General features: G+C 46.3%; 1 protein-coding gene across 2 annotated transcripts in view; it reads left to right on the forward strand.

Annotated features, from left to right (window-relative positions):
• Positions 1-21430, forward strand: part of LOC119437693 (uncharacterized) — a 30797-nt gene extending 9367 nt beyond the window's left edge. For both annotated transcript variants that reach the window (XM_037704678.2, XM_049660776.1), the window contains exons 2-4: positions 882-1105; positions 10607-10741; positions 16228-21430. In XM_037704678.2, the coding sequence (XP_037560606.2) occupies positions 911-1105; positions 10607-10741; positions 16228-18465 (2568 nt within the window). In that variant the 5' untranslated portion in view covers positions 882-910 and the 3' untranslated portion in view covers positions 18466-21430. The remainder of the gene's footprint in view (positions 1-881; positions 1106-10606; positions 10742-16227) is intronic.
• Positions 21431-25113: the final 3683 nt, after the last annotated feature.

The following is a 25113-nucleotide window of genomic DNA, read 5'->3' on the forward strand; positions in this document are numbered from 1 at the left end:
TTTCGCTCAAGTCACGTGACAGGCAAGTCCAGTTGGGGGGGTGCGGCAGCATCTCCCTCTCGCCTAGGTGACGTTTCCCTGGCTTGTCCCCGCTGGTGGCAACCCGAAGTTCCCGAAGAACGTCATTCGCGGAAGGTGGACAGCTCCCCTAGGCGACGTTTCCCGGGCTTGCCTCCGCTGGCGGCAACCCAAGGCTCCTGAAGACGTTATTCGTGGAAGGCGGGCCTATTCGCCTCCCACGCACATGCACACAAAAGGATCAACAACTCGGGCGTCCCAGTCCCCGCACCTGTACACAAAGGGATCAGACTATACTGCGTTCCAGATGCTCCGGAAGAACGTTTCGTAGAAGGCGGGCTTAATCTCCTCCCCGCACCTGCGCACAAAAGGATCGTCCCGCCTGCGACAACCCAGCACGATGGGGAGACCTCCTCCGTTAATCCCTTTAACGGGCTGTCGTACGTCAACCGTAACACCGTACACCAGTTAGTTCGCATGACCGCACCCCCTCATTTTTTGTATGGGAAGGAACCCTTGTAAACGCACTCTACGCCGAGGAGTGCTCCATTTGACTTGAATTTAAAATAATTGCATTAACAGTTGGTATAATTTATGACTTCCTGTGAAACCGAGAAATTTAGGACTCCTATACTGCAATTTTGGAGACTTACTAGTAAAACAATTTTTTTTAAATGCGAGAGCAGTTTTTGCTATACTCCTTTTAGTTCTCATCGACCACTGGATCAATTCTTTTGACTGTGATAATGACAGTGCAAGGTAATGAAACCTGTAAAAAATATACTACCTAGTGTATCAATTGGTTGCACATCTAGTATTGTTGGTATAGGTTGCATGATTGTAAAAAATTCTTCCTGCTGCAGTGCCCACCCTGAACATTGTGGCAGCTGGTATGTCCAAGCAAGATCAGGACACGGCGCTGCGCTATATGTTGGCGCACCTCGACAATGCTTTGCGAGCTGACGAAGGCGTGCCTCTCTCCAGGCTGCAAGGCATCCTTTCACAACTCCTGCCACTAGTCTGTGGCCCATTTGGTGCTACAACTAGAAGCATATGGTTCGTCGCAAGACGCTTTGCCAGCACAATGGTAGGTTGACAACACAGTTTACATGTCTGCGCATCTACCAAAAACAGTGAAGCCAAGAGCCGTGACGCGACTGAGGCACCCATTGAGCTCCGCAATGTCTCTGGCACAATCTCAAGGCGTGCCTCTCTGAAGGCTACAAGGCATCTCAAAAGTGTTACCGCTTTATGGTTTTGTGCTCGAAACTTACTATACCAGGAAGTGGCGCTACTCCCTTTGTCATTGTTTAACAAGCTCTTGCTGAAGTCCCAGGATTGGAACTCTTTTCTTCGGAGGTTAGCGATACAACGCTGCCGGATAAGTGAATTTTTTTTATTCACTCGGAAAGTCGTACATTGAGAAGGGCTGGCAACAGAGGCTGTCCGTATATAGCAAGGGTCCGTGAACTTGGTCACACATATTCATTCTATTCCTTAATATGCCAGTCACTATTTTTGCAGCGAACTACTGCACGTCTTCAATCCACCGCTCCACATTTTGCAGCATGAATGGAGCACTGTGCGTGAGCGAAAACCCAGTTGCATTTCTGACAGCTGATGGCATAGAAACAGGCCGGAAGCGGTGATGATTTCGTATTTGTGCACTTTCGCTGAGGCAACGTATGGCACGCCGCCGAAAGCGCCATCTCGTTTCTTGAGAACAGACTGCTCCGTGAAAAGGTTCTATAGTGGGCGCTGACAAAGAAATAAGTCGAACCCGGATATGTCGAACCCACATATAAGGAATCATTGTGTATATCGAAGAGCTGTAAAATCCCCTTGAAAAAAAACGGCAAGTTTGCACTCGGTCGTGTAAAGCTTAGGCACAGCGAAACTGTCGATCCTCAAGTCTTGCTGGCTGCTACTGCTAGGTAATAACTTGGTTGCTGCTAGGTCTCAACTTGGTTTAACTTAACTTCGCATGTAGGGAAGGCATTCTTGAGCGATCATTTTCGGAAGTACCTTTCCTTTTGCGACACTTCGCGTGACTAACGCTGGACGCGTCGGCGCCAACGAGCGACAGCGTTCCTGGCATGCCCCAAACGCAGGCAGGCGAACCAAGGTTGGCACAGTGCCAAGAACGCTGTTGCCTGTCGACGTCGAACGCATTGGAGGCTAGCCGCTTGATAACTAGCGAAAGTTGACATGACTAGGCTGCCCCTTTTATGGCAAATTCTGAGGCCAAGCGCATGGGCACTGGGCGAAAGCTATGCACAGTGTACAGGCGGCACGCAGCGGACGACACGCCGAGATGATGTCGCTGAGCATGCGCAGTAGCGTGCAGCTGGCGGGTGCTCGGCGGAGCTGTGTCTGCGTCTGGCGAACCGAGCGCACCTGTGCCGGCGGTTACTAGGCAATGCGAGGTGACGTCATCGCTACTGCTTGGGCGCATGCGCGGCTAGGCAATGCGGGTGGAGTGGGCAGCAGCTCTGCGCATTGCCTCGGTGCTGCTGCAATTTCTTTCTCTATTGCTCTCATTTTCTCTTTCCCTCTCCCGAGCATTGCGCGCGGCGCTGGCATGCTCTTCTCTCTCCTTAACTCATTACGTACCATGCCCTTTGGGCATGGTTAGCCCTATCGATGGTTTGAAACGCCGCTTTCAAGACCTTCCGTACCACTCACGGACATACTGTGCTATCGGACGTGAAGGAGGAAAACTATATTTTAGTTTTCTAAGCAGCTGTTTTTTTGGTATTTTTTTCCCCGCGAGGCAGTGATCTTTAAACGCGCTTCGAAGTTTCGCGATCATCAAAGAACAAAAAAATGGCCGCCCGCTATCAATGGTGGATATAACAATGGATATAAAAATTAGGCAGGGCGCGGATCGAATACGTAAGAATACACTTAACAGTGCTTCACTAAAACAAAGTTCAAAACAAACGATGGCATACGCGTGGCCGGGCAGCAGCAGCAAGCCCATAAACCGTAAAGTCGGCATGCAGAGCTTTCCCGAATAACACTGGTGAGCTGATCTTGTTGAGGTGAATGCGATTGCTGAGCAGCGTTTCCTGGGAGTCTAGATCTGAGGACTTCCCTCGAGCAGGTTGAGCTACCTTGAGGGAAGCTACAATGAGCTTCGCTGCAAATGTTGGTTGGTTTGTCTCTTCTGTCATCATTGTCAACTAGCCACTCGGAGTTCCGATGCGGTTAGGCGGCCCAGGCGATATTGGACGGCACTAGCACCTCGACTGCTTCTCCGCAGATTATCGGCCCAGCTTCCAGACTGATTAGCAGGGACTAAAACCTGCGTTTAAATCAAGGAGGTTTTAAAAAAAACTTCTTAAACCACCTTGGTTTAAGTACTGTCTCCTTTCCCTAGTCCCCTGGGTCGGGGAACGGCAGATATTGATGATGATCCAATCACTTTCACTCAATTGTTTGATGACACCTCACAAAGGTCTTGCCTGCGCCCTTTTTAATCAATGGCGAGAGAAAGGGTGAATTCCCCACTCCCCACTCTTAGAGACGCGCACACACACAAGATACATGCATCCCCTTGCGTCGGTGGCTGACCTCTGTTGTTCGTTGACATGCCCAGAAGCAACAGCAACAGCCATGTGGCTTGCTTGCTTGAAAGCCTTTATTAAAAACAAAAAGAGAGGTGGAGCCCTTAGGGGGCTTCGCAATGGGTGGAGTCCCTATTCTGGGACCCAGCCGCCAGCTTAGCCCTCCGAACCAAGGCCTTTTGGGCCATAGGGTCTGCGCAACCACGCAGGGCCGCCTCCCACTCCTCTCACATTGGGTTAGAGTTAGGGGGAAGAGCTGAGTTGAGCTGGCAAGCCCAAACCATGTGGTAGGTGCCAGCCACCTCCCCACAGTATAGGCACTTGCCAGTGAAGGAAGAATCAAAATGTTTTAAGATTGCCGGGCACAATAAAGTGTTAGTGAAAAGTCGGAACAAGATGCGTTCATCAGCCTTGCCCAGCCCCCTTGCAGGAGTTGGGTATTGGCGGTACCTGTCCTTGTAATAGGTCGTGATGTCTTTGAAAATAAGAAAATAGCCACCTTCGGGTTCCAGGTACTCGGGTTCAAAGTGGGATGCCCGGTGGATGAGTGCTCGGGCCGCCGTGTTTGCGGCTTCATTCCCTATTAGGCCCTGGTGGCCCGGAGTCCAGACTAGGCAACAGGGGGGTAGGATCAATTTCCCCCATTACTGTAATTCTGCAATAACCCAACCAGCTTCATATTTTCGACAAGCCCCACACCAGTCGGTTATGATATATTGAGATCGGGAATCAGAGGCAGCTAGGGCAATACGTATTTCTTCAGCTTGTGTTTCCGGGGCTTTGAAAGTGAGCCCATCTTCTTGCTCTTCCTCGTGGATGACTGCTGCCTTATACCACCCCCCAGGACATGGACCATCCACATGCACGTAGAAGACTCCGTGTTTGTTGCCATAGTGGAGTTGCAAGGCGTCCGCTCTCGCCTGGCGACGACCACTTTGGTCTTCCCTATCCATCTTTGTGAGAGGGTCGAACTCTGATGGCGCGTCTCCAGAGTTTGGGCACTCGGGCCCGCTCCTGAATATAAAACTCGTGTTTCAAGGGGAGCCGGGCCAGCAAATGCCGTCCCAACTTTGTTTGAGCTAGACGTGTAAATTGGTTGATGAGGTGGGCTTCCTTGAGCTCCTGAAAGGTGTTCACCACTCCCAAAGCGAGTAGCCTCACGTTAAAGTTGTGACAGGGAGGTCAAGGGCCCTCTTTATCACTTTGCGGAGGGTAACCTCGACTTTGTCTTCATCATGCTTCTGTAGATGGAGTCAGGGAACCGAATATAGAATTCGGCTGGTTACGAATGCATATAAGCTAGCCGCACAGCGTCCTTGCTTCGTAATCCCCCTCTCTTGTTGGAGACACATCAGACCATTTGGCCCACTTGGTCCCCAACCTTGCGGAGCTTTTCTAGTGTTGTGTCGACTCTTTGATTGTGGATAAAGAGTCCGAGAATTCAGATCTCCTTGGCCTCATGTATGGGGCCACCAGCCAAAGAGAGGCGTATTTGTGTAGTGTTTAAGCCGATGGTCTAAGGTGCACAAATTCTGATTTGTTTGGTGCACACTGGAGGCCGCAGCACTCCGCGTAGCGATCCACTATGTGAGCAGTTGCTTGCGGGCATTCCTCCATGTGCCCTGTATTTCCCTCTGTAGCCCGGATGGTGATATCATCAGCGTACAGCGTGTGCCACATGCCTTCCATACCCTGTAGCTGGGCCGGGAGATGTAGCATCACAAGGTTTAAGAGTAGAGGGTAAAGTACAGCGCCTTGTTGCGTCCCCCTAGTACCCATTTCGTAAGGTCCATAATCATTGTTTCGGATTCTGACGAGTGCAGCTCGATCTGTCCAAAAAATCCACAGTGCCACAAAAAAGCCACAGTGGGTTTCGCTCAGGTGTCCTAAGATAGTGCTGTGTTTAATGTTGTCGAAAGCTCTCTTCAGATCTAAGGCCAGGACAACCTTGTCGTTGTGAGGGTGCTCCGCCGGTTGTAGTATGTCATGATTGAGTTGTAATAATATGTCTTGTGCCGACTTGTGTGGGCGGGAGCTGAACATTATATCTGCAAAAGTGTTAAGATTTTCCAAATATTCGGAGAGCCTATCTCGCACTGTCGCTTCCATTAGTTTGCCCACACACGATGTCAGTGAGATAGGTCTCAGGTAGTCCGCATTAATTTCCTTCCCTGCTTTAGGAATGAAAGGGACAAGTGATGTTTTCCAATCGAGGGGGACGGGAGTTTCCCCTTTCCATATCACATTAATGTAGTTAAGAAGGGCCTTATACACACGATCGGGGAGGTTGGCCAGTAGTTTCACTGTGACCTTGTCCCGACCGGGTGCAGTGCCTCTCTTCATTTTGGCCTCAACCGCCTTGGGGTCATAGAGATGGAAAGGCTGATCCATCTCTGGATTATCTCTGCCTGCATAGAGATATTCCTGACCTCGAGGGTCCTGTCTGGTGCTAGGGTTGGTAATACAGATGAACGATTAATTGAATAATCGGTTAAAAATATCCCACAAAACAATTAATCTTCATCGATGTCCACCTTTCATTTAATCGATTAGGCCTGTTCGATTAATCGTTTTCGAGAGTTCGACAGGAGTGGCACGAGAATTTTGAAATGGTACTGGAATGGCGGTCCACGAGTAGTGCCTGTGCAGCTGGGGTAGAGCGACTGTCGACTGTCTTTTCGATGCCAGACTACTGTCGACTGTCTTTTCGATGCCAGACTGATGCCGAGCGCTTCCCCTCTCTTCCACAGCTGGCTGCGTAGCAGCTAATCATTCCAGCGTAGAATTTCACTTCTGTCGTCGTAATGTGGAGGCCGCATTTACGGCGCTGTGAGCCATTGCTTAAGGGGGTATGAGTCATCCATTGTCTTACGTGACCAACAGATTTAATTTTTGAAGCAATTTAATTTTGAAGAATCGCAAGCGACAGTGGCGGGTGAGTGCTGCTAATCACGCCGCCGAGAAAACTCGAGACATCGAACGCAACGGCGAACTGCGGGCGTACCGTCAGTGACATTCTCTCCGTTGCAGCCGAATGTGTGTGTCGCCTCATAATTGAGAAATACTTTAATGAACCCTAGGGATTAACCCAGTGATAAATACCGGGGCCACACTTTTCAGCTTCGCTGGTTAACCATCTTCACGGAGTGAAGATGGTCGATGATTTTTTCCATTCTGGACTAAATGTCATATTATAGCATATATTGTTTATCTTGTCAAAATCCACTAGTGCCAACTATAGTTAGTCTTTAACAAGGTAAAGATTGCCTTTATGAAACATTGATACACTTGTGCTTCAAACTTCGTTCCACCTCTCAAACATTAAAACTGGGCTCTACAAAAGTAGATAACTGCGTTTCAGCCTTTTTGAAACTGCCCGGCAAAAATTTCGATTAATCTATGAAAAACCCTGCATATTATCGAAAGCAATTAATCGATTAAAGGCTGAAACTATGAGCGATTAATCGTTAATCGAATAAAATAATTAATCGACCATCCCTATCTGGTGCAGAGATACTTCTCCCTTAAGGTCTCTGCCAGCTGTGTTGTTGTGCCCTGGAAATTGTCTAAAGCACGTTGTAAGTGTTTCTGTGTTTCTCCTCGTGATTGAGTGGGATCGATCAAGCTGCGGAAGAGCTTCCATGTATTCTTCCCCGACATCTGTCGGGCTGCCGTGTTGCATCGCTCTATCCAATTGGAATTGGCTAACTGAGAGGCATGCTCGGCAGCCTGCTGGGTCAGATCTGTTATACGTCTTTTCAACGTTCTGTTGTGTTTTTGTCGTTTCCATAATTTCGTGAGACTGCGGCAAGCTTCCCAGAGATGGAGTAAATGATTATCCACCGCTGGGGCAGTCAGCAGTCTATATGCAAGTCTTGTGTTTATTTAGTGTTGTCATGAGATTTTGAGCCCAAGAGCTGTAGTCATCAAGAGTACTGGCTTGCGGCAGGGACTTGCGGAAAGCAGTTCAGTCTGGCAGTTTGGCCTGAGTTAGTGGCCTTTTTAGGGACCGGTTATGAATTAAAGTATTTAGGATGCAGTGATCGCTTCCTAGCGTGTCTTCGGTGTTGTACAACTCAACGTGTTGTATGTGTTTGGAAAGCGTGAGATCGGGATAAGTGTCCCGTGTCACGGAGCTTCCTATACGTGTTGGCTGTGCTGGGTCGGTCTGGAGGGTGTGAATTCTTGTGTGAACCGAATGGCTTAAAACGGGGAATTCGGCCCAGTTATTAGGGAGGATGATGGGAGATGGATGAGAGAGAGGGAGTCGATGACTCTGTAAGCTGTTGGCGAAATGTACATATGTAAATAAATGCGTACGTACGGAGGAGTTGTTGCGAGCCTTGTATGCAGTGTGTAGCCTGACAACGAAAGAAAGATGAGGGCTTGGAGCCCGGATCAACAAGGGTGCAATCAGGAGCGACGGACCAGCAACGGCCTGAACTCGAACGGTGGCACCCCTGAAATAATGTAACTGGTTTATACACATACACCTCTAGCCACCTCCTGAATTGTAATGACAATGTGAACAGAGCACTCGAGGTACACATTGGACTGGTTAGGCTGCACACATGGGGAGGGGACTAGAACCCTCGACCCTCCCCCCCCCCCTCGGTGCGCCACTGACCTCATTCTCCTTGACTTTGGAACACGGGGTTGCCACAACAGAAGAGAGCACACCATCATGATTAGGATCAGGGGCAGCGACGTCGTCATCTTCAAAAGACATGACTCGCGGTAAGGAAGAAGAACATAAACACAGCGCCGACCTGTCAGCAGATGAAGAAAAAAACCACGCGACATCTCGCACCTACAGAGAGAAGGCGAGAGTTTCATGATGTCATGTGACGGCCGTAGCGGCTCGCCGCCAGTACGTGTGGCCGCAGCTGCAGTTTAACGCTGGCGGCGCGCCGCGCGCTTTTTACTGCTAGTGTGTATAGGGACTTCTGCGGCAACGATCACTTTGGGATAGCTACAGAGTAGTGCGCGTCTCTTCACCAATGACATCGATAAGGTATGCGGCACGGCGGCTGTATTTCAATGCAGGCAAAATGTGAAAGCACCCGTAAACTTGTATTAAGGTGCACATTAAAGAACCCCAGGTGGTTCAAATTTCCGGAGCCCCCCACTACGGCATGCCTCATAATCAGATCGTGGTTTTGGCACGTAAAACCCCATAATTTCATTTTAATAAGGTATGCGGTGAGCACGTCAAAACAAAGCACTGCATGAGCAGAATTCTGTCTGCAGCAGTTGCTCTGAATCGCTCCTATGCGTCACCAGCGCAATGCCCCTCGCGATCTGCCGATTAGCGAGTTGGTCGTGCCACACTTCGCTCCATTTGCAACGTGCCGTATGAGACAGATTGTCCATGCCAGCCAATATATCGAGAAGTGAAAACACCTATAGAGCTGCACACAAATTTCGCGTTAGGGACTATCGTAATCGTCGGTAAATTTTTTAATGCGTAAGCATTATTTGGCGAGTAGCCCAGTCCCCTCACTCAAAAATGTAATGCCTTGCATCTGCACAAAAATGCGTAATTTGCAAAGCTAAAACATTTAATCCTTATAATAGTGTAAATGTGGATGATTGGTAGCTTTATAAGCATAAATGACCAATTTAAACCAAAAAAAATTAAAAGAATATTCCTAGAGATACATAGAGCTCCATAATAAATCCGTGGGGAAGCTTATAGTGGTGGTGGGCCAATTTGGACTGGTGGTCCTACCAGAAACTCGATTGTACAGAATTTCTGTCAAATGGCATACGTTTACTTTCCTTCCTGGTCCGATGTTCTTTCCAGAACACGACAGAAGTTTTGATTGGTGTGGACTGTGCGGTTGAACGCATTTGTAGCGATTCCATATATAACAATTTAGTGGTTATAACAACATTTGGCCTCATTTACGATTTTCTGACCCTGCCTATTGAAACTCTGTCCAGATATAATGAACATTTTCAAAAGCACATTACTTATATGAAACACTTCTAACCTGGTTGCGGTAAAAGGAGGGCGCACGTGTAGTTTCGAAGCACGGAAGCGTGACCCTGATCCAGTCCAACCATGACACGCGCGAATTTCAGAAGCTGCGAGGAAAGTCTCTTGCTTTTAAGGATGCTAGGGTAACCATGCTTGCAAGGCATGTCTCCAGCGTGTTTCAGGACGAGGCAGTGGTACGGTGGCTGTGGCCTCCAGGCGCGCATGCCAGTGCTATCTCGGAAGCCACGACGGCGGCACACTTGTTTTTTTTTTGCGCAGTTCTCTATGCGGCACATCGTGCACTATGTCTATTATGAAGATTTAGACCAACAGGGCAATTAAAGTGTTGTCGTTGCCGTCGATATTCACTCCGCCCGAGTTGGCGCGAACCCACTGCTGCCCCACGAAGTTGCAAAGGTTTGGCGACAACTACACCATTATTGGGAGAAAACGGTTCATTGAAGCTTTGTTTATGTCGATTCTGATTTGGTTCGTGATGGAGTTTTACTTTTCAAACTTTGTACTTTATTGGACGAAGCGACATCGAAAACGAAACTTCCGGCTGTCGGCAGGCATGTGGCTCATGCGACCGTAGCAACGTAGAATTTGTCTTGAGTCCACTACAGTGTCTCTCATAGTCCCTAGTGTTGCTTTTGGCTATTAAACCCCACGGATCAATCGGTCAAGGAATAAGGTTATGGTGCTTCAGCGTCTTGACATTGAGCTTCCTGGAGATGCTGGATATGCTGTGGCATTGGTGCAATCCTACGTTGACTATCACGCGCACGGTGGTTAGCAGTAGGAATATTGACTGCAATAGTGTGCTAACTTCGGCAGGTTGGTACATACTTGTGCAAAGAAAGAACGCTAATGGGACACAAGCACAAGCGCTCGTGTTTGACGTCGCCTTTTCGTCTCGTTCAAAAGCACTGTTTTCTCGCATAAATTTTATACTGGTTCATTCCTAGGCTTAGGTTCTGATAGTGTTTTTGAACTGATAGAGCAATTAGCAATTAATATGTATATTGATCTGCAGGTCAACCGGTGCCAACCACCTTTCGTGAAACCAGATTCACGGACAGTGGCACCGGCGACGAAAATTTGTTCCAGCTTGGATGATCTGCGAAACTACAAGATACCCAAGATAAGGCGACAGCAACCGCCAGTGGAGGTGCGTCAATTTTGACATCGCAGGCAAGCTGCGTTATGTAAGGCATTGTAATATGTCCTTTAAAAAATTTGGAGGCGACCTCGTCGATGGTTTGTTGTGCGGTATCTAAAGCCAGAACTAGTGGTATGCATTAGCCGGCACCAGCGTACACCATTCAGCTTCGAATGGGGGAGTGTGGTGGCCTTTGTCAGGTGGTACTTGTTTTGTAAAAGTATTCTTGGAGAATGTGATCTCGTACGACTGGGCAAAGATGGGTGGGCCCGGCCTTTGCAGGTGCACCTGCTCGGTTACTCTGTGCTGTATAGATGGGTCTGATGGCACTGCACCGACCTAGAGGAAATATGGTGCTGCAAAAGAGAAACACCAGTTTACACTGACAGTGCTCTTTGTAAAACCCATCTTAATTTATTTTACGGTCAGAGATTGATTATTATTTGAGAAAATGAAACTCATTTTTTTATTTTGCACCGGTACCTCACTGGCAGTATGTCAGTGTGATATTACTGGTTTCAAAATATAGTTTTAAATGTGAAGCATTTCTTGGCGAACATTTGCCACTTTGACAGTATCTATCTATCTATCTAGCCGCCTACATCTCGGTGCTCTCATGGCCGTATCGTTAACTTGATATTTACCAAAACTGGCATAGTATGAGAATAGTATTACGAACATGAATAATTGGTTATGAGGTGAATATCGTGACTAGTGTGTCATGTAGGTCATGAAACAGCTGCCGTCATAGTGCTCTCATGGTGGTTTCGTTAACTTGGTAGGTACCAAAATTGGCATAGAATGACAACAGTGTATGACGAACGTAAATGATAGTTCATGACATGAATTTCATGACATGCGTGTCATGTAGATCGTGAAACAGCTGCATAAAATGACAATGACCCTGCGAAAAAGACATTAACACTCACAAACCACTGAAATGGCTTCAGGCGTGGGTACTAAGGGAAGGAAACACTAAATGATGATGGTAGAAGTCATAGTCATGAGCATGACTCTGCAAAAATGATAACGACCCAAGAAAAGAAAATTAACACCCAAAAGCCAATGTAATGGGTTCGGATGTGGTATAATGTAATATGTTTGGATGTGGTACTAAGTGAAGGAAAAGGCTGAAGATTGATGTCATATTCATGAACATGACTAAGACTATCATGACACTAGTAATGATATTCATCTCATAACCAATTATTTATGTTTGTAATACCCTCTTCTCATACTATGCCAATTTTGGTAAATATCAAGGTAACGATATGACCATGAGAGCACCAAGATGTCTAGATAGATAGATAGATACTATCAAAGTGGCCTTATGGTCTTTTAGGCCTAGCTAAAGGGGCTCCTCAGGACTCGTGACACGAATGTCATGACATGCGTGTCATGTAGGTCATGAAACAGCCGCTTAAGTGTTTGTGCTGTCATCGTCGTTTCATAAACTTGGTAGGCTCCCCGCACACTGCTTCGCGAAACTTCGATTCCCACAGGGCGTGGGATCTGCCAGGTTTTTTCATATTGTGGTCCTTGCTGCTCATAAATGTTACTGAAACTTGCTGAGTGCACTCTTCGACTCTTTTAGTCCATGTCCAATGTTGTTAATCTAATTTTTGCCAATTAAAATTTAACTGCTGTATTTAATTAACTGCCTGGTCTAAATTCACGACGTCATGGCGAACTCGTGTGGGAACTTCAATGTACTGCCGCCACCCATTTTCAGTTTCTTGTGTCCTTTCGCGCTTACTAAGCCCCCCACACGGTAAGCGTAGGTCTTTCGTTATACAGTAAAAGCTCGATGATACGAATCTCACGGGGTCACGAAAAATATTCGTATTAGCCGAAGTTCGTATCATCGAAACACAATTAAGACTACTGTCGAATCTCGATAATTCGAACTCGAAGGGGCCCGAAAATTTGTTCGAATTAAAAGGGCGTATTTTTGAAGTATTCGTGCACCATAGCACGATGCACGAACGGTGCGAGTCGTGAAATATCGCGGCGCGCAAGCACATAGCAAGCGCGGGCCACGAAACTGCCCACGCCGGCTAACGGTCGCTTCCCGATAACGATAGAAAACGAAGCTTCAGGGAGCGAGCGGGCGGCGCCGGCACACGGGTGCGCGCGGAGACCGTCGAAGGTGAGGGAGGAGGGCGGCAGGGAAGCGGATTTGGCCGCGTCAACTCCGCCGCTTCGGTGCCTCCCCTCGCCCTCCCTCTCAACGCCCTCGTAGCTCTCTCACCTTCGACTCCGTACGCACATCTCGGTGCGCCCCCGCCGCCTGTGCTGGCGCCAGCTTATTTTAGCCGCCCCCTGAAGTTTTGTTTTCTGCCGTTATCGTGAAGCGAGCGTTTGCGGGCGTGGCAGTTTCGTTGGCCCGCTGCTTCCCTCTGCGCTGCTGCCGCAGCGTGCAAGGTCAACATGTGACTAGAAAATAGAGGAGAAGGGTTAACTGCCATTTTATCCGCGTGGCTGAGACGTCGGCACTAGTGTGTGCTAGAATACGGTTGTCTAGAACACTCTAGTCGGCACATACACGCTTCTTCCGATGCGATGCAGAAACGGCGACCTTGTAATTTGAGAGAGAAGGAAATTTCCGCCGCGGGTTCCCCCCCCCCCCCTGTTCCTTTGCGCGCGGCATTGAGGGGCTTTCCTGAGCTTTTGCTCTATGGCGGTGTCGGAGCAATGCCGGTCGGAGGCGCCGCCGCGTGATTTGGCGCGCTGCTAAGAGCATTGTCGGTGCGCTGTATGCTCGAAATAAGCGTGTTCGAATTCGCTTGCTTCGCGGTGACGTTGAACGAAAGCACGTTTTTCATGATAGTCTCGCTCTGCAACAATTGTGCTCAGTGTTGACGTTGCAAGGCCTAGCTCCTTAGCCAACTCCGTCCGCTTCCTCTTGGGATCCTCATCGACCTTTCGAAGAATGTCTAATTTCTCTTTAAAGGAGAGTGCTTTCCGCTTGCGAGACAGCTCGCTGCGACTAGGAAAAATGGCGCAAACACGAAGAACGTGGCCCGAAGTGCAGCAGCCACTCCGTCTGACGGCTCGCAGAAAAGGAGGAAAAGTACAAAAGCACCAAAAGCGCCACTGCATCAAACTCTTCGCGCCAAGTCGCGGAGTCCGCGCTGTCCGGCGCCGCGCCTCCGCACCAAAAGAGACGGAAAGAAAGTGCGTGACTGAGCGCTGTTCTCTTTCGCGGCCGTCGGTGGGGCGGCGTTTATTCGTATCAACCAACACAGGCTGAAAATCGATTCGTAACAACCGTTCTCTAGCATGTTGCAAAGTAATGGGGCTCGGCCGGGACTACAGAAAAATTCGTATCATCCGGAAATTCGTATTAGCCGTGATCGTATCATCGAGCTTTTACTGTAGTAGGATAATTTATCAATACAGATCATTATTGTTTTTTATTTTGTGTGCCTTTAAGCTATGCCCAGGAAAGTGCTGTCAAAATCTCAAGAATCGCAAAAATCTTGTGCGGGAATGTCAAGGCAGTATCATGCACATGCTTATTTTTTGTCTTTCTTGGCTTGCAAAGCCTCCTTTCACAGTAGCAGTGGCTTTATTTGCTTCTGTTGAAGAGTAATTTACTAAGACGGTGAAATAATCTTTACTTCAGTGTTTTTAAAGAAGACTGATACGTATATTTTGATTAAAGTTTTAGGTAAACCAGTTTAGATGACGAACATGTATTCCCTTTTTTTGCATTGTGTAATTATGCTAATGTCAAGAGATTAATTTTTATAACATGAGAACCATTGAGCATGACTCTTTCAGTCATCACTGATTCCGAATAGAGCGCATGCATATGCAACTGTTCTTGTATAAATTATACATGGGGTACATATTTTTCAAACTTGTAGCTAGCCGATTTGCTGTTGTTTTCAGTGCACCTAACAAGCTACGATGACTCTGCCAAGCTGTGGCAAAAAAAGATTAACAAAAATTATGGGGTTTTACGTGCCAAAACCACGATCTGATTATGAGGCACGCCGTAGTGGGGGACTCCGGAAATTTGGACCACCTGGGGTTCTTTAACGTGCACCTAAATCTAAGTACACGGGTGTTTTCGCATTTCGCCCCCATCGAAATGCGGCCGCCGTGGCCGGGATTCGATCCCGCGACTTCGTGCTCAGCAGCCTAACACCATAGCCACTGAGCAACCACGATGGGTAAAAAAAAAAAGATTCACAAGACAGAAATTAAATGTGTATGTGCTTTGAAAAGAAATTTAAAGTTAAGTGTAAAACGGTGTACTTGTTGCCTTTAACTTGCGGCCAAGTTTACATAAGGCAATCTGGCTGGTGTGTTAATACGCGCCTTATAGAGCATCTTCAATCAATGGGGAAAGATAACTGTTCACACTTTGCCAACCACTGTAAACGCTGTCATTGTGATCCTGTTTTCTGTGAGACATCAGTTCTGTTTGCACATAAAACCAAACTAACACGTGAAAAAACGGCTTTTCATATCAGTAAACACTTATCTTTGTGCATGAGTGAGCCATCCATTGTACTTGCCGAAAAACAATTCACCTTTTTGTATAACATGTGACCTTTTGGTTTTGTTGCGGTGAATGTTTTGCACATGCTCAGTGTAGTTAGCGGGAGTACTTATATATAATCTTTCTTGAAATAAACTGAGTTGTGAATCAATGCTTGTTTGTACACTACCTGTGTCCTTTCTTCTTTGTGCACACTAGTTTTACCACGGGTGATTTAGTACTACAGATGAAATCATTCCTCTCTAGTGTCCCTTTAAATTATTGTCCTGATTTCCTTCTCCGACCGAACAGCGCCGCAGATTGCAGATTCTTCCCTGGGCATGGCATGCTGGCTATTTATTTGTAAAGGCATCGGTTGTGCCAGTATGCAGCACACTGCAGAGGTTGTGGGTTTAGTTGATCATATATAAAGCATGCCCCTATTCACAGAGAATGGGGCAGGCTGATTCAGTGCAGTCAGTCCCTAGAAAACTTGCAACCTGATATCGCATGGTGTATACACAGGTTTTGGCCTGTTTTGTACTAAAATACCTTACTGTTATACTTATTATAATAAACTTTCAGCTATAAAATTTGAATGGAGCAGATGCGAATTTCACATATGTTTGTTATTGGTGTTCTCGGTAGTACAAGTAATTTCTCTAATTCCTAGAAACATGTCGTTGAAATCCTACTCTAGTTCATTGTAGCAGAAGCTCAACTAGTTTTCTTGCGAAGCTTTAACTTGTAAGCACAAGCTGCTGTGTTAAAATTACAACATCCTATGTTTTTTTTAGCTTTGTATTTATTAAAAGGAAACCACGTATTTCCTTTATTACTGAGCATTGTGCAATACTGGCTGCATGGTTGCATTCGAAAATACTTCTGTAGCAAATAGAAGTTGCTTGAAAGTAGCTCAATACGGTATTGTGATTGGTTGTATTAGCTGCTCATGGTTCTATCTGTGTACAACCATTAACCAAAGTATTCCAACATTTTGCAGGAACATGACCGTCACATTTCCAGAGCATCACCTGTTTCTCAAAGGAGTAAGAAACGTTGTGAAGAACAAGAAAAGCATCGAACGGGGCTCACTAGGTCCCATAGCAGGAGCCTCCTTGGTGGCAGGTCGTCGAGCAGGTGTGTGGTGAATAGAATAATTGAAGATATGAACAAAGCCTGCCCAAGGGTGCCCAGCGGCTACATTTCGTGCGGTGATGGTTGCCCTCTTCAAAATAAAGCGGGCAATGAGTGTCCCAGGAGTCCCACCATTCGCCCTCTGGAAGACGACCGGGGTATTAGCGGGAAGGTAGCCAAGTTGGCCGCACTCAGTCGTATGCCATTAAGCAGCCACGTCAGGCAGAAGCAACAGACTAAAAAAGTGTGCGTTATGTGTAAACGCAGAGACATTTCTGATGCTGGGGGCCAAGACACCTGCATCAGGTGCTCCCTTTGCAAGCAGATCGCCAAAGAACAGGCTGCAGTAAAAGAGAAGGGGGGTAAGGAACAGCTGGCTGCTCCTGAACCAGACATGCCCGCCAAACTGCGCAAGCGCCAAGCCTCGTCAGATGTCGAGAACAGGGAGCGGGACGCCAAGACACCCACCTGCCCACTTTCATCCAGGTCGGACGACAGAGTTAAAGTGGACACTGTGTCACCCCAAGGGAAGAAGCACTGGATTGTTTCAAAAAAGCAAGCATGTAAGGCCTACCTCACGAAGCCAGTTATCTCGTCTAGCTATGAATCCTGCAGTGAGGATGATGGTTGTTCCGCCACAGCTACTGCTGTTTCTGCGTCTCAACAAGTTGAGGCGGCTGCATCGCCATATGTGCAGCCCCGGCAAGAAGACGAAAACACGACTTCAAACGAAAATCAGCGAAACGTTACAAAACACCTGCCTCCAAAGGATGACGGTCAGAGTTCGGAGAAGTGTTTTAAAGCAAGTAGCACTGGTTCGAAAGTTAGCAGAGCCAAACCTACATTACAAAAAAGGATGATTAAGGGCAGTAACAAGGAAAAGCTGAGACGTCAAGTGATGAAACAAGCATGGAAAATGACAAGGGACATAGGTGACTATTTGAGAGTGCTGAGTGAAATGCCGAAGGGGACAGATCCAATGAAAGCTGTCACCAAGAAAGACAAGAGGGAAGCGTATGGAAATTGTGAAAGTCTAAAAGATGATCATGCAGATACAAAAACTGCATCCTTAGAGCAAACTGATGTTTCGAGGGATGCTTATGGATTTACCTCAGACTCTTTAATCTCATCAGGTAGCCCAGCATTAGTTACATCAAGCTTTAGTCTCACCCTGACCGACTGGGAGGGTCTAAAGAATGAATGGATCGATGATGCCGAGTCCATGAGTGTCGGTGGCATGGCTGGCAAGATTGCACCTACTAGCTCCTTGGTGTCAAGTGACAGTGGTCCACCGGGTGGTAAAAATGGCGATTTGACAACAGGCCCTGAAAAATGTGCTGCAGAGGCAGGTTCGCCTCCTATCGTGATCTCTGATTTTTCAGATGATGATTTAAAAGAGAAGGATTGCAATGCAGAGAATAAGTCCCTCATGGAGCTACCATACTTGGTCTGTTTTGAGGATGATGGTGCCATGTCTGTCATGATTCAAGATGGAGCTAGTGGTTGTGGTCGAGAAATAGGTTTCTCTGCAAAGGAATCGGGTGCACTGGCAGAGCAGGCCCAGGAAGCTGTGGCTTTCGATTCTTCTGACGTGGATTACCTGGCCGCTTTTACAGAGTGTTTGCAGAAGATCAGTACCACTGTTATACCTGAAGGGGATGCTGAGAAAACTGGTTTAAAGCAAGGGGAGCCTGTTGCTGTTTCAATTTCTGCACCAGCACCCTCTCGTTCTGTTGGCAGCAGCATTTCGGTGGATACATCTGACACAAGTGGACAACACACAGCCCATGGCAACTTTAACACACATGCACATCTTGGGGAGCATGCACACACAGGCTGCAGCGGCAGCAGTTACAGGTCATTGTTGTGTACTGCAGTCGACCCAAAGGAATCGTGTGTGGAGATCTTGTACACAGCCCAGGGTGCCATTGGTGGTGGCAGCGTGCCATGTGCAGAGGACCCAGCTTTGCCCAAAGACCAGTTAAGCTTTCCGCAGCTGCTAATGTGGAGTCTTGTGGCGCAGATGGCACTGGGAATGACTCTCCGCCAAGCTCCATGGACCTTGATTTGCCGACAGTCAAGTCATTGTCTGCCATCCCTATGAACACGAATGCAGCTGCCATGCAGAGCGCTTGCACAACCGGGGGCAATGTTTGGAAAAGCTCTTTGCCAAATGCTGGGGACTTGGCTTCAGACACTGATCAGTCACTCCTGCCTGCTCTAAACAGCAGGGAGACGTCTTTTACGAAACAGACTTTACTACGACTTTTACAGACTTTTACGAAACAGTGTGCTGAGCGCACTGCTTCAAACATGCATCATTCGTAGTCGTCCATTGCACATTCGTCTTGTACGCAGCTCTTTCGTACAAACAGGCACAATGCCAGGAATGCATCACCGCCAAGTTATGAGGACCATTCTGTGCATGCATATAAGCTGGTGTCAATTTCTGCCGGAAATTCATACACGGCAGATTTTCCCGCCTCTTTTGATGCCATCTCTCTTGTCGACAATGTCTTCGGAATATCGAGGGCAGCCACTAGCACCTCTGACAAAGGTTGTCCGGACCACCACTGCATGCTGCACGGCCTGCTTATACGGCAATATACGGATAAGGCAATATACGTGTAAAAATAAATATTTAAGTATGACTGAACAAAGGTATGGCGTTATATGATAATCTGCTAGCAACCAGCAGAATCGCATAAAAGAAATTCTGCCGACAGTTCTTCCTTACGGGCTAGCCATGGTCACGTTACTAATGCAGGCAGAGTAAGCTATAAGAAAGTTTGCCGTTACTTTGTAGATCCATCCTAATTCATTCTGTGGTTCGTGTCGCTCATTTTGGCACGAGCCTTCAGTGTAATGCAAACAAAATTTATTTTAGTGCCAACATAAGCTTCCTAGGAAGGGCTTTAGGTTCTATCCTCTTGTTGATTCTGCCGACAGTCAGCATTGAATAATGTGCCCCAAACTGACTTGTAGCTGCAAAATATGCCCACTAAGTGTTTTTCTGGTGCTCTTTCATCTAGCTGTAAGCGTACTGCTACCAATCAATCGTGGGTGTAGGATATTGGATGCTTTTAAGTGAATGTTCGTTGATCTTTACTTTGCACAGGCTACGGTGCCACTCATTAACCGACCACTTTTCAGATGCTCTTCCAGATTGTGGAAAGAGGCTAGCCTCTTGTCATTCTTTAGCTTGTTCATGGCCACAGTGCACTGCGCCTGAAAATTGAGCTGCTATCACAATATAAAGGGTGCCTATTGACTGTCATGAGAATACTTTGAACACAAGGTGTCACATATATGTCAGCATTAGTTATGCGATTGAAGCTACCAATGAAGACGAACTGCTGGCAAAATTTTCAAGCGACTCTGCTGGCAGAATGTGTGCCCCCTGTATTATATGAGCCCCACTATTTTGGTCAGTGTGCTACAATTTTCTTTTGACATAGTTTCACTACCCAGCCAGAGAAGATATTCGCAAACCATCAATTTTAGCACCATACACACGGACACTTCATTGTAATTTTCTGGAAAGGATACCCAGGCCCAGCTGCATGTGAGAAAAAGAAATTGTTGCATAACTAATGGGAATTAGCCCTGTACAAAATATATTACGTACTTCTGTCTTGATTGTATAAGTTGTGTTAATCATTTGATGCACACAGTAACATTTAAACACAAGATATATGCAGACCTTGCAAATGTGTGCGTGTGTGTGTAAATAAAATAGCACAACTTCTCCTATCAAGACACGTCGCATCAACTAGACCCCATCAAAGATGCCCTATACAGTATTCAGCTGGCCTTAAATTTTATCACATGGTGTAGTTTAAATATTTCATAACGGTATGTAAACCAATTTATGGACTGCATGTGAGAATGCATAATTTAGATCAATTACAGTACCTGAGGCAGCAGCTTTTTATTTAGCCTTTGCCATTGCTTGTTACAGTGGTCTTATTGATTATGTCATGTAAACAACTCAAAAGTTTTGTGTGTAGTATACCAGAATTAAAATACTTAATGCAGCTACACTACTTCCCATACTAGTGGGATGAATTCCTCTGCTCATCATTCTGTCATGTGTTGTTCTTCAGGCATACATGGTGACTGCATTTGGTGTCATGAGTTCTAGGCTCACTTGGGCCTATCGATCAAGTCAAATATCCCTCAACAGTCAATTTAGTGGAAAGCCATCACTGAACTGAAAGCTCCTAGATGAATTCCCTAGACCAATTCCTGCACGCTTTTGGTCAATCAGATTGTGTGTGGAAGCTGTGTATGATACTTCACTTTAGCTACGCCAATAATCACACAGCTCAGACTTTCACTATAAATCTAAAATGTCACACCAGCAAAGCTGAGTACCAGCCCTTACATTTCAAAGGCATTTTTAAAGGCTAGGCAGTTCTGTTTATAAGCATATTCTCACAACAAATGTGCATCATCTTCATTTCAGAGTAGTGGCTATGCACAAGCGTCCCTTTCCAAGCTGTTCTATGGTGCCTGCAGGAATAGAGCAGTGCCTGGTGGCACCGTATAGTTGAGGCGTAACAGTGAACAAGTAGTAAAGAAAGCAGCTGATACTAAGGTGACACACATGTAGGAAGATAATAATATCCAAGCCACGTGCAAAATTGCTTTTAATGTGCCATATAACCACAGCTTTGGCTTGTCAGGTTATTTTACTCCACACACACAGCGCTGCAATAAAGTCTGTACAATGGTGAGCAATGCGGGAAGGCATGAAACATTTTTTTAGATGTGCGGATTTGGGAATAGTACTTGTGAATGCATACCCAATTAGCCCATATGCATGTTTTCTTGTGGAACGATTTTACGTTTGGCACAGAGGCTGTGCCACTGTGACCCTTGACTGCAAATTTCTGTGCTCTCTTTCACATTGCTCATGGCTGTACCACTTATTTGGCTGCTCGAGCAGTGACTAGATAATAGAGCACACCAATCTTGCGGATTTGTGCAGAACACATTGCGCATTAGTCATTAAGCTAAACCTAAGGAAATATCCATTGATTTGATATGAAAATAAAAAAAATGGCAACAAGTGTTTCCTCACTTTTTTGTGCTGTCCTGTCTTGTGCCATATAAGCTTTCACTTCATTTCGTTGTCATGTGCATGTTAAAACAGCTACTAATTAAGAAAGACAAACACAAAACCACATACTGCATTGACCTTTTCACACGTGAGATCACTGAACTCGCTGCAAAGCTTAGTGACTTGATAATGTTGGTTTACTTTCAGATAAAATACAGGTACTGGCCGACTGTTTGTTATGTTATGCATTTATTTTTTTTTTCATTTTCTTAAAATATGGCTCTGCATTAGCTAGCTAGGATGTTACTACATAACCAATATGCAGCTCATGCCCAACTCACTCGAGTAACCTGAGTAGTGCTTAAAATAGTTCACTGATCATGTGCAACACCTATGCAAGCTTATTTACTATATAAGGAAAAAGAATCAAAATAGAACACGCATGTATGATGCTGACAGACAGCATCAAACGCTCTCAAATCGATGCTTGTTTGCTGCCATGGCTGAGAGAGGGAGCATGCCTGTTACGATACGCTTAATTTATGTGCACTTTAGTAATGTGTTGTACATTGTTTAAATGCGGATCTAGGTATGTCTAAGTAGTAAACGGGTAACAGATTGGCCACCCAGGCCGCCAAGCAAGAATCTAATAATTCGATTTCACTCAAAATAAGCTGTCTTATCAGGAATATAAGTTATTTGCTTTGATATAAATATTCTCCTTGAAAACCTCTACTGAGCATATATAGCTGCATAAGGTGACCATTATACATGCATATTGCTCTCATGCCAGTCATAATGAATACACTTGCTGCTTAACCTTCAGTTTCTTGTAGCACGTTAACCGCTATAAACAACATTTTTACACATGGTGAGAACTTAATGGCTGAGTACATCTTTTGTTTTGCTGCTTCAGTTATGGCTTTATTTTGTTTGGAATGTTTACAAGCAGCAAGGTACAAGCAAGCAGCAAGAAAGTTTACACCGCACTTCGTTTTTGCTGGTTTTATATATGTAAAAAACAGCAAAGAAATTTCATGCAACAAACTGCTTTAACCACACTTTTAAAATTGGCGGAATAAAAAAAAAGAAGCATGGACAAGCAAATGCAGCAAACAGTATTCGAAACCTCACACGTGTGCTCAATGGTAAAAAGGGGCGACTCTACCTACGCAACAGCTGTATTCCGCAACAGTTGTGTGTGTGCAATCTGTCACTAGCACAACTACAGATTATAGATGGAGATGTATGGGTTCTCGGACAAATCAGTTGCGACGTTACTTTCGCGTGAGGTAGAACTTGGCACGTGACATGATTCGGGAGGTTTTGCTCAACCAGCCAATGCAGCACGCAATGAAAGTGGTCGGCCGACCATGTTGCGACATGATGCGATTGCAATACATATTTAAAAGGTGGTGCATAAAAGATGACTGTACAATGTTTCGAACAAGGATAACCGCGCCAATGCAACACATGTGGCTGCAAAACAGACTGTGGCAGCCCTCAGTCGTGTTTTCACCGTGACGCGGAAACTTGAACTCGCATCTACAAAAGCATGCCAGTGTCGTCTGCTGTCAAAGATAGTTGCCAACCTTGAACTCCTTTATTCCATCGAATGATTGCCAGCTGTCAACAGACCGTGTCGTCCAGTCGGAGTGCGCGTGCAATCTGCTAGTACGAATTCAGCATACACCGAATTTTGCGACACAATCCGCCTTTTGGGCGTCCGCACCGGTAGCCACTACTGTAGCCCCGGTCCGCACGTGGGCAATGAGAACGAGCACAACAGCGAGAGATAAAAAAGTTAGCCGCGATCGGCGGAGAGTGCACTCTAGGGGAGACCAAAGAGAACGGTTCCTTCAGTGACGTGCACGCGGGAAACTGGTTTCATGCAGACCCGCCCTACGGCTCCCAACGTTACTAGATTTCCTCTTTCAGTTTGCAAACTCCGGCGCCACGGATGTCACCCTTCCCTGTACTGCCGAGCGGGGGCGCGCTCGGCGCCGTTTGAGTCTTGACCACGGTGTAAGAATAAGGAGAGGTGCTGACACTCTCCCCCAACAGGCGCGAAAGATCCGCTCGCTCGCGTCCAGATTATGTTCGGCGCCGTCGTAGAGGGCGCTGCGGTCCCAGCCTCGGGGGCAAGGCGCGTGCTGCCGCTGCTTCGTCTTCCTGCTTGCATGTGCGGTTGCGCTGTTTTGAAGGCACGATTTTTCTTCGCGTTCGTTTTATGAGCTTGTGCTTGGGTATTGTCGCCACGGGCCCTCGACGAAGGTGGCAGCGGTCTTCTGAGGGGCGTTTGAAATGGCTAGAAAGTGCTTCGTTCCGAACTGCAATTCTGGATACCTGACTTGTGCGGAGCGTGTGCCTTTATTCAAAGCGCCGTCCGACAGCGGTCGTCTAGAGCAGTGGCGCCGTGCAAATCTGAGGGCAGACCGAACTCTAACGCCTACCGACCATGTTTGCACCAGCCATTTTTCAGAGGATACGATATCGATGGCATATTGCACGGAGCGCTCGATAAAAGGATTCCCACCTTATTTCCAAACTGTCCAAAGAACCTCACACGGTCAAATAAACCTCGAAAGCCGCTGCGGAAGAGAGAACCTCCTGTGTGCCACAGTGGTTTGTGCAAATGTTGCTGCATGTACAAGATGGGGGGTTTGCTATCATGCACCAAGATTTGAAAATATGTAAATGTCACGTAGCTGGACAGAACCAAGGTAATGTTGTCTGCCATCGCTTGGAAATATTCAGATTATTTTTTTATTCCGCATAATTACATAATTATTTTCATAATTGATTAATCAACTTTTTAATGCTATAATTGGACAAAAAGTGTGAACGAGAGAATTGTACAGCAGCATGGAAAACACCGAATATAACTTTCTGTTGCTCAATACGTGATACATAAAAGTGTTTTCCAAGCGGGAACGAAACCCACGAATACAGCAATTAATATTGCCGCGCGACTGGCCGCTCGACGCACTGTGCGTGTATTCGTGAGCTTCTTTCATGCTCAGAAAAACACTTTTACGTAGCACGTATTGAGCAATAGAAAGCTGTATCGGGAGTATTTCATGTTGCTCTACAATTTTCTCATTGACACTTTTAATCTAATTATAATAATTGAGAAGTTTATCAATAAATAAGACTAATTATCTAGTTAGGTGGAATGTAAAAAATAATTGAATATCTCCAAGGGACGGCAGCAACATTACTATGGTTCTGTCCAGCTACGTGACATTTGCATATTTTGAAATACTTGTGCACCCTGTAAAATACTGCTGTTTTTTGTGCAGATGTGTGCCTGATTTTCAAATTTGTTCCATCCTGGCTACTGAACTTTTTTACAATGTGCGTGCAGTGTATATTACACGCTTGCATGTTTTTATACATCATTTTTCCATTGTGGGAGTGTATGAGACTGCAAGCTTCTGGGACGGTTATCACCTGTTAAAATTATCGAGCTGCTTCATGCACAAGTTTCTTCGTATTGTGTCTATGCAAAAAAATGTCTATGGGATTATAGTGTGGTGGGTGTAAGTGTATTTGTTCACAGGCTTTAGCATGCATTGTCAAACACGCTTACATTGGCACATTCTCATAGGTAATTTAAGAAAAAAGAAAGTCGCCTCTTTTTTTGGATCTTGCAAGAGCCACTCAGTCCTCAATGGACGAAAGCCC

The sequence above is a fragment of the Dermacentor silvarum genome, chromosome 1 (genome assembly GCF_013339745.2).
Source record: "Dermacentor silvarum isolate Dsil-2018 chromosome 1, BIME_Dsil_1.4, whole genome shotgun sequence".
Taxonomy (NCBI): Eukaryota; Metazoa; Arthropoda; class Arachnida; order Ixodida; family Ixodidae; genus Dermacentor; species Dermacentor silvarum.